Source organism: Momordica charantia (genome assembly GCF_013281855.1).
Source record: "Momordica charantia cultivar OHB3-1 chromosome 4 unlocalized genomic scaffold, Mcharantia_2.0 BLBB01000004.1, whole genome shotgun sequence".
NCBI classification, from domain to species: Eukaryota; Viridiplantae; Streptophyta; class Magnoliopsida; order Cucurbitales; family Cucurbitaceae; genus Momordica; species Momordica charantia.
Window position 1 is genome coordinate 20991228 of NW_028275162.1, and position 10480 is coordinate 21001707.

A 10480-nucleotide genomic window follows, 5' to 3' on the forward strand; every position below is an offset into this window, starting at 1 on the left:
GTATTTGTTTGCTTTGTTGGTTGCCATTGTTGCTAAGTTGAAGGTTGTTTGTGTGGAGGGGAATTCCATGGTGGCAGAGGAGAGAGCCAAGTTGTGAGAACTTTAAGGAGAAAATGTCCAAATGAAAATATTATAGAGAGTTTTGTTTGTAGGGTCGAAGATGGTGAGGGAGTTGTCATGTTGCAGAAAGCTTCTTCTGGTTTTTGTGTTTTTTAAAATTCAGTTTCCATTGGAATCCAAAGTGGGAGCAGATGGATTCTGCAGTATGTTTTAAGGCTCAAGTTTCAGAATGAATGTTGAATTTGGAAGAAATATATACTCAAAAAGGGGATTGTGGGAAAATATTTGTATTAGTTTTCTGGTTTTGTTGAACTTAATAATCGTTTCATCCGCTTTAGTTATACTCAGAATTAGCTTTTAATTTCATAGTTATGTTATTATATATATATAATATCACTGTTAGGAGATAACTCAAATTAATGAACTTGAATTTGTATTTATGTATTTAGTGTTCAATTTATAATGTATAATCATCTAATTAATTACCTCAAAAATGAACTTTAAATTGAGGGCTTGTGAGCATATTCTCGAATCAATGAGTTTGTGTCTTCTAAAGATTTTTGGAATCTTCGGCTTAGAGTATTGAAGAATCCTTGAAGTCTTCGACTTTACGCTTGTGAAGTTATTCGGTTTGCTTGATGATATTCGCAGCTTGAATAATTACTTTCCAAAAATTGTGATTGGTCCAAGATATAATTTTAAATTTGTGACGTGACTGACATTTAAGAATTGGCTAAAATTTCTCCTTCAACAATTACTTTACAAAAATTGTCAATCTAAACATAGCTCAACTAATTAAAATATATATATAAAAAATTTGTAGGTTCGAATTTCTACTCTATGTTATCGTACTTAACAAAAGGGAAAAATAAACATTAATTTTGAAATTGCACTTCCTAAGACCTTTGTATTGATATATCATAATTTTGCTCTTAATATATATATTATTTTTTTAATTCGGTCTAAATTTTTACAATTCTTAATTACGTGGTTTAAGTTTTTTAAATTAAGTTCTTCATTGTTAATGATCATTAAAAAAAAAAAAAAACTGGTGGTTAAGACATGGGTGGTGGGTATTGTTCCCAATGAGTTCGTATTGAGTATTGAACTGAAAAAAAAGAATCAATTAAAAAATCTTAGAACACATCTAAGGAATGATTAGAAACAAAATTGAAAAATAGCATATAACACCAAAAATGAAATTCTATATATAATTTATAATAAATCAATAAAGAGTTCAAAATATCTTTCTTTTCTTTTTTATTTTCTTTGTCAAAAAAAGTGAAAGTACATAGATTTGAGCTCTAATTGAGTAAAAGTTCAATATAGATAAGAAAAACATGCCCATTATTTTAAAAGTTTGGAATTATTATTTAAGTAAAATATATTCTTAAGTTAAAAATCACGGATGCCTGTATAATTAAACAAAATTAGAAAAATAATAGTTTAAATCAACAAAAAACAATTTTTTTAATATCAAAATTCATGCACCCCTATAATAGAGAACAAGATAAAATATATTGTGAAAAAGTGGGGGGGTAGGGGTAGAATTGGAAATTGGGTGAAGGACAGGGGATTCCTATTTGTGTGGGATTAGGTTGACAAGACATTAGTTTACTAAAAAACCATTTTCAGGAATCTTCACCAAACTCACCTAACTTCAATCATCTCTATAATTCCTCTTTTTTTTTTCTTTACCCAATTTGAAAACTCTTATTTTTGTCTAACTTTAACATGTTATGTTAAATTGTTTAGTGTTAGTGGTCCAATTTTGGATAATTCTTAATTTTTTTTAAAAGAATTTGATTAAGTTAAGAGAGAAGGAGACGCCAACATAAGCCTAACTAACAGTAATTGACAGCTCTTTCTTTTGAGGATAGAGGTTCCATCTCATACTCCCAATTTATTGTATAAAAAAAAAGAAGGTAACTATGAATTGAACCATTTTTTTCATAAGTCAATGCATTTCCAAAGAGAAAATAAAAATCCTTTTCTTCTAATCAATTTTTCTTGTTATCTTAATTTAGTGAAAGCACGTAATTATAGTACATAGTAACATAATTTGGATTTGGTTTGTTAAAAATATTTCTTAGGTTAATTTTTTTTTAATTAAAAGATTTGGCGGAGTAGATTTTTTTTTTATAGCTTAGGGGTTTTAGTGTTATCATATCCATGAATTTTAGAGCTTAATCTTATGAACACGATGCAACACTAATTAGTTAATAATTTTCTAAAAGCCAATTAATAGCATTTTATAAAGGGTAATTTAGGTGACTAGCTAAAATTTAACATCTCTTATAAAAAAAATGGCTAATGGCTAATAGTACCACATTTTCCATAAATAGCAAAACTACTTTTTTAGACGATTTAAAATTTTGATGGCTTTCTAATTTTACCCTTAAATCTATTTTTATCCTTTCTCATCTAAAACCACCTAACATATGTTAGATTTGAACAACATCTCCTCTTCCCATATTTAAGGGATTTGATTGATTTCATTTTATATGACCATCATTTAAATTTTAGTCTCAAAGTGATCTCTCATTCTTCCAAGTTTTCCTTCTACAACGATTTGATTGACAATATTACTCAAGATGGACGATGTTTCATTCTTCCAAGCTCTTTTGCTATAACGACTGATTAAGTCTCATCATTTCAAGCTCTCCACTCTGCAATAGTGAATTCTGTACTAATGACATTTTTATATGATGGTAGTTGAGACTACAACAAATCACTCGGACCATAACTTTTAAGCTGTTTGAGATCAATGATGTGAAAGCACGAAAATCTATTTTAGTATCTGTAATAGACCACTGTAGATATTGATATTGACCTCCAAAATGCAAACCACTGTAGATACCGACATGACCCCAGAAATGGAAGTGCGATATCGGTGAGGACTATATAGATATTGACATTTACCCAATAAATGGAAGTATGACTCAGTGTAGACCACAACTCACCATCAACTTCCAAGTAATTATACGTGTATCTATTGATATATAGAATGTGCATATGTTATTACTGTTTGACAAAACGACTTGACGTGACAAGGTATGTTTGATTTGATTTGATTTCAAAGTTGTATGGACTCATTAAATACATTTACCCCTCCCACCTAGAATTTTTAAATTTTAGATTTTAGATTTTAACTTAGAAATTTATAAATTTTAAACCTTAGTCCAATTTTGAATAATTTTTTATTTATCCACTCTCAAGGTATACTTTCAATTTTTAAATTAATTAGATTTAGTTGTTTAAATTTGATTATTTGTTTTTGCAAGTTGTACCAAATAAAATCCCATATATAGTTATAGGGTAGTTATAGGGGTATATTTGTCTAAAATAATATTTAAGATTCTAAAAAATATGTCATTTAGTCATTTATAAATGTTTGACCATTTTTTAAAACGTCTTAATTTATTTTGGTCATTCCTACCCTCGCCCTTTTTATAAAACTCAATTTCGTTTGAATAAATCCATACTTTGAAATGCAGGGAGTTTGAAAATTGAGTGCAGGGACAAAGTTGGAACACTGGAAAAAAATAACAATAAGTTGGGGTAGTTTAAGAAGGCTAATTTTGGGAATGTATAAGATAGGTGGAGAAAAATGTAAATATTATGGTTAAATCAAAACATATGCAGGCCCAAGCCCAAGCCCAAATTCAAGTCCAAAGAAGAGAGATGTGGACTTGAATATTTGATGTTATGCTGGGCCACATCTTTATATCCACAGCCCAAAAAAGAATGTGTCAAGTATCTAAAAAATATGTGATTTTCTTAAGAGATCCAAGAAATTCAATTTTATAATATTTATGTTATAGTATTTAGAAAGATTACTCAAAAAACTATTGTTTAATAGAGAGCTTCCTCATTTCCTATGCTAAACCAAACAAGAGATTACAATGAGAAGTTCTATACACTCATCTCCACATGAATGTCGAATTTGAAAACCATGGATTCAACGAAAAATAGACTTGGCATTCCAAATTTTAGTTTTCAGTGTTGTTGAATGTGTTTGGTAGTACATTTAAAAATTAGTTCTCGTAAAAAAGTGACACTAAAGTATACCAAAAAAATAGTGAAATTACCTCGTAAACTAGTTGAATCTCAAATATTATTACTAACTTATTAACACAATATGTTATATAATACTTAATTTAATTTTAATAAAAAATTAAATGAGTTTATAACATAAAACGGTAACTTCGTCAAAGTTTTATTTAATTTTTCTTTGTAATTCTATATTTTCAAATTTAAAATTTAAAATCTATAAAATACTAAAAAAAACATGTTGTTTTTCAGAAATTTCACATATAGTTTGGATGAACAATTCTGAAAAACAAAGACTTATTGAATCTAAAAAGAATAAACATAAAATTTAAATTGCATATACCCATTATAAAAAGGTCATAAATACATGGATAGGGTAACACATATATATACTAATAATTGGGGGAGAGAATTAAGAATATGTTGTGTTCAAATGGAAGAGTGAAGAAGTTGGTTGGAAGAGGTCCACTGGTGCAAGACATTGCCAAAGACGTCAAAGAAGACAAATTTTGCTTGTGATTCAGTGATTTCCAGTGACATAAACCCTTGCCCGTCATAGTAGAACTTCAGCTCCTTTGGATCCATCCAATTTATGTCATCTCTCCATGCCTTTGATCCTCCCCCACTTGTGAAAAATTGCAGTGGGCTGCATCCACAAACCCCAAATAAAATAAAATAAAAAATCCCCCCAAAATTACTTTCATTCAAGTAAAAAGAGAGTGAAATACGATGTGACGGGTGGTCACGAGTTTACGATGTCAATATTTTTGTTTTCTGGTCTGCAATTATTAATTGTAAACTATTGAGGTAGGTAGGTTTAATTTTGAAATTATTAGACTCTATAGATATTATAAATCAAAATGAAACATGTTTTTTTTTCCCTTAATTTACAGGTCACTGTGACTTATAAAGAAAGGGCACATACCTGTTAATGCTGCTTATGTGTTGCAAGCAGTGGTCATGCCCATTAATATAGAAATCCACTTTATTTTCCTGCCATGTTTTTAAACATAATTTCAATGGAGTAAAAAAATTAAAGTGAAACAAGCATGGAACCGAAGCTACACAAACTAAAATGAATCTCGCCAAGTTAATCCAATTTATAAGAGAAAAGATTTTGGTAGAGACCTCAAGAATGGGAAGAAGTTGGTGGAGTAGCTCTTGAGTATCACCATGTTGTCCAGCACTTTTGATTGTGTGATGTCCCACAACAATCTTCCATTTTGCATTTGAATCCTTTAGTGCTGAATCCACATCCTATTTCATTTTTCATTCAAAAAACTTTATTAATAATAATAATAATAATAATAATAAAGTTTTAGATTAAATTAAAAAAGAAAAAAACTACCAAGTATGTGAAAATTTTGAGAAAATATTGGATGAAGTGAATTTTTACAGCTATGTTATCCAATGAGTAGACAACTTGACGATTTAGTGGAGTAATATAATTTGGACTATTTACTTAACTTGAATTGATAAGCTGACATAACTTCAATTTTCAACTATTAAATTTTGAATAATAACTCTACGCTTTAAGTAGCTTTCAAGATGGTTTAGTTTGGCGTGGAGCCTATAAATTGATTCATGATGTTTTCTAAGCTAAAAATAATGAAAGCTTCAAAGCTAGAGAGGAAGACATACAACTACTTGTTTGGTGGCGGTTTTATTATTATACATTCAAAAACATATATTTTAATTTTTTTTTATCTTAAAAAGTTGGCTAAGATTTAAGAAATAAAAAGAATAAAAAACTAATAAATTAACTTATTTTAAAATAAGAAAAAGACCATTTAGGAAGATATTTATAATTAATTTAAAAAAAGAACACTAACCTTGAGAAGGCTAGAAAGGTAATTTTGCCTAGGCAAAATACCCTTCCAATCATAGACTGCGTCCTCAGGGTGTATAAAATACTTGTTCACCAAGGGGGTTGTGTCCACAAAGAAGAACTCCACAATTTCTACAAATATCAATATATATATTAATTATATTACTTATTATTTCTTCAAAATTTAATTACCCTTAAATTTTAATGTGGTGCTTTTTTTTTTTATCATCTTGGCAAAAATATCGCAATTACAATAATAATTAATAAGTTAAATGCTTTTCATTTACCTGTATCGACAATAAAAGATCTCAAGCAAATCCATCTATTGTCCAGTTTTCTTATAATTGGACTCAATTGAGCTTCAACGTCTCCTCTATAATCATGGTTGCCCAAAACTGCCAAAAAAAAAGTCTTAATTTAATTAATAATAATTTTAAAAATAATATTTGGATAAAAGGGTTTTAATTTACCTGTGTACCACTCCTTTTGCAAGCTTGGTGCAGTGTATATTTTGGAAAATGACTCTTCAAATGCTGGATCATCGGTACCCTTCAGTCCATTCTTGTAAAAGTTATCGCCAGTGGAAATTACAAAATCGACCTCCAATTTTTCTCCAATGATCCCCATCTACAAAATTGGTAAAAAAAAAATTATAAGTAAGAGATGGCAAGAGTACATTTAAAAAAAAAATTATTATTGCATAAAAACACTTTTGCTTCCTTATTTGCTTTTCAATATTTTCTGAAATTCTAAAATTAGAAAAGATCATTTTAAAAAAATATATTTGATTCTATTCTATCTTTTGGAAATATTTTTCTTGGAAAAAAGAAAAGATCAAATTATTAAAGTAAAGATAATATTGTTTTTTCTTTGCTTAAAGACAAAAGAAATTGGTACACGCCACTCAACATTCCTTGTTCATCCTTAGCTTAAACGAGAGCATGATTGATATAACATACCTCAAAAATAAAACAAAAAAGATTAAAAAAGTCAATATAATAAAAATATGCAATATGATATGTTCACCGTAATATTAATATTAGACCGTTGATTCTTGAATCAAAATCCTGATGTTTATAATGTGATCGTGTTACCAATTACATAACGATCAAAATTGTGATCTTAAATTTCATCGTAATGTTATTTGAAATTGTGGTAGTTATACATCATATCAAGCATGGTCCTAAAGCCTCGATCTCGTAACTCGAATTTACCACATCAGTCCGAGTCATTTTTTCTTCCACTATTTTATCTTTTCTTCTTTTTTTGTTTTCTTTGTAATTTTTTTTAAATTAAATTTTTGATTGATGGGAATTTATTGAGCATTGCCGTATTGGCCCACCTGTCTGAAAATTAGATTCCCAGGAATATCTTCTTCCCATTTGGAATAATGCTTGGAATCGGAATTATACCTTCAGTTTATTCTCTTTTATTATTTTATTATTATTATTCTTTTTACCGATATAAATTTTGTTGAAGAATAATTAACACATGTATTTAACCTAGAGATAAATGAGTTTAAATCTCTCCATCTCTATTTATTGTACTAAAAAATTTAATTTTTTTAATATATAAAAATTTGCACGATTTTAGTCAATAAAATATTATAAATATTGTCGAAGTATCTTTTTTACCAATTGAATATAATTAAATTTGTTAAGATATTGATAACTTAAAAACTTTGAATTTCCTCAATTTTACATTTATAATGCATTACCCATTTTTATATATTCTTACAAAAAATATCAATACTTTTATGAAAAAGCCATGACTTACTTTTTAATTTACATCGTTATTTTTATTAATTAATATTTTTTTCTGATAAATATAGTACAGTATCTTTGTTATGCTAAATTTTGTCCTTTTTTCATTTTTTTGTTTCTTATACTTTTTGTTTGAGATGTGTGTGATTAGTTTTATATAACTTTTGGAAAAATTCAGGGAAAAAAAAGAAACTTTACTTTCTCATTTTGAATTTTAAGAATATATCGAATGAACTCTAAACAGTTTCTAAAAGAAACAAAGAAAGTATATATTATGAAATTAAAATTCTTGTTGCAAGTTATTAGAAACACAAATTTGAAAAGATGAAACATTCAAGTAAATTTTTTTTTCTTTCCATTAAAATATACAAAAAAAAAACCTGTTGTTGTTATTATTATTCTGAGAGGAAGAGAATTTATTATTAAACCAATATTTTAAAAAAAGATCAGTAATTAAATATTTGTACCGTTTTCATTACAGTTACGAGTTAAAATTTTCGCTCATACTTTGTAATGCCAAAACGAACATAGTTCAACAGTTATTGATATATATTTCAAACTGTGAATTCGATGTCCCATCCTACCCGTTGTATTAAAAAAAAGACTTTATGATCGTAATACTAAAAAGACATACGAGATTATTAAAAAGAAAAAAGAAAAAGGAAAATGATTGCAGAGATCAGAGAATGAATTTGACCTGAACTGCGACTTGAGATTGGTTGTAAGCTCCTCTTCTTCCCCAGTCTCCGACGACGAGAAGGGCGAGAGAGCCGTCGTCTTTGGGCGGATGGAGGAGGCGGTGAAGCTCGGCGGTGGAGAAAACGACGCCGCTTAAGGCAAAAGCCACGCACAGAACAAACCCGAAGCTCACACGGCCGGCGTCCATGGCGGAAAATGGAGCAACAAAAGAAACCGAGCGAGTACCAAAGCTTAGCTTTTCGCTTTAATAATGCATTTATATAACGTACGCCACAGAAATCCTTTTACTTTTCCGAACCCGAACCCGAACCCGAAACTGAAATCGGCCGCTTTTGGGTGATAAAAGTAATTAAAATTTACTACTTTTTATTTTCAATCAAAATATCATTTTGAATATCTTTACTTTGGTAATGTTGGTTTTGGTTATTGTATTTTAAAATTTACTATTTTAGTTCCTTAATTTTTTTTGTAAATAAGTAGGGAGATTATTCGAATGACCTTTTGATGAGAGATGAGTACGTGCTAATTACCGCTGAAATAATTTAATTATTTTTCTGTCATAGTTTCAACACGACATTATGTTCCATATATTTCTTCAAATATAATCCTGACTTTTTTTATTAAAGTGTTTCTATTATGGATATAGTTTATATTAAAATTTAAAAAATATGGATTAAAATGATTATTTTTAAAAAGGACATGAATTGACCAAATCGAATATTTTGAAAATATAGGGAGTAAAATGAATCGAAAGTTTAAATATATGACCAAATTAGTATTTTAATGTTTAATAATTAATATGTCGCAGTTACTTTGCTTCCCGTATTTTTATCAACATCTAAATTTTAAATTCTAATCTCAATTTCATATATAAATTGAGGGGTGTTCATGGGATGAGATACTTTTTAAACTCAATTCTTCGGTTGGTAAATTTATTTACTTTAAGCAATTCTTATTAAATAATGAATTCAAGCAACTCAGTCTAACCATGAAATATTTAGATTTGGATGGTATATTTTTTACATATTTTCTAACGTTGAATCAATATCTCTAAATCAATGTTTATTTATATGATGAAAAATTACAATGAAAAACTTAAAACATTAAATTTAAAGTTGGCGTAGAATAAATAATCTATAAGAAATTATTGAATAAAATAAAATAAAATGAAAACAAACATAAAAAAGAAAATCCATGTATCATTTTATAGTGAGTAAAATATATGATTTTAAAATTAATAATTAAGTTCAGGTTGGTCGTAAACTCTTGAACCGAACCCAATCCATATTTTTTATTTATTTAAAATCAATCTAACCTATTTTTGAACTCACCCAAAATGGTTTTGATAGGGTTATTTATTTATTTTTAAATTATCAAGTAATCTTTTAAACATTCTTACGCTAGACATTTGAAAGTTTAGGAATTAAAATAAAAAACCTCAAAATCGATGAGCCAAAATGGAATTTAAACTTAAATTTAATGATAAAAAATTAGTGTGACTTTTTTTTTGTTATACAAAAGTCGAAACACCATCTCCTTTAATTTAGGGGTAGTTTGTTCCATGGAAATACAAGATTCTCGTGACATAGATTTACACGTTTGTTTTAGGATAATGTAAGATTCCCGAGTATCCTAGCCCATACAGAATATAGTTTTGGATGTCCTTTTGAAACACAGAGTTTACAAGATTTCCGTGCTGAGGGTGTCCACTTTTTTACATTTTTGTCCTTCATTTTTTTCTCTACATATTTTCTTCCATCAATTTTTCTAATTTTCCTCTTAAAAAAATTATTTTTTTAATTTATAATAAAAATAAATTAATATACTAATCGTCTAATAAACAATTTCATGCTATTAATTATATTTATACATTAGATTTACATGTAAAATAAACTGCAATTAAATTATATAATATATTCATTTATTTTTAATATTTTGAAGAAACAACATTACTAATAATATTTATTATCGTAATAAAATTGGACACGAAAACCAAAACTTATATTGATATAATTTATAAAAATACAGTGACTGGAGTTGGAACAAATAATTGATGGGATGGGATATATTGTCATAT

The 10480-nt window shown here is 27.9% G+C and overlaps 1 protein-coding gene across 2 annotated transcripts; it reads right to left on the reverse strand.

The window, feature by feature from the left end:
* Positions 1–4429: 4429 nt before the first annotated feature.
* PAP3 (purple acid phosphatase 3) lies at positions 4430–8645 on the reverse strand. 2 transcript variants are annotated; one of them, XM_022290638.2, is made up of 7 exons: positions 8402–8643; positions 6412–6568; positions 6229–6336; positions 5946–6073; positions 5242–5370; positions 5039–5106; positions 4430–4759 (listed from the first exon to the last, which is right to left on the reverse strand). In XM_022290638.2, the coding sequence occupies exons 1-7, from the start codon at positions 8588–8590 to the stop codon at positions 4543–4545; spliced, it is 996 nt and encodes a 331-aa protein (XP_022146330.1). In that variant the 5' UTR covers positions 8591–8643; the 3' UTR covers positions 4430–4542. The 2 variants fall into 2 exon arrangements, with proteins under 2 accessions (XP_022146330.1, XP_087979478.1); XM_088123352.1 differs by having other exon boundaries at positions 5039–5370; positions 8402–8645.
* Between the last annotated feature and the right edge of the window lie 1835 nt (positions 8646–10480).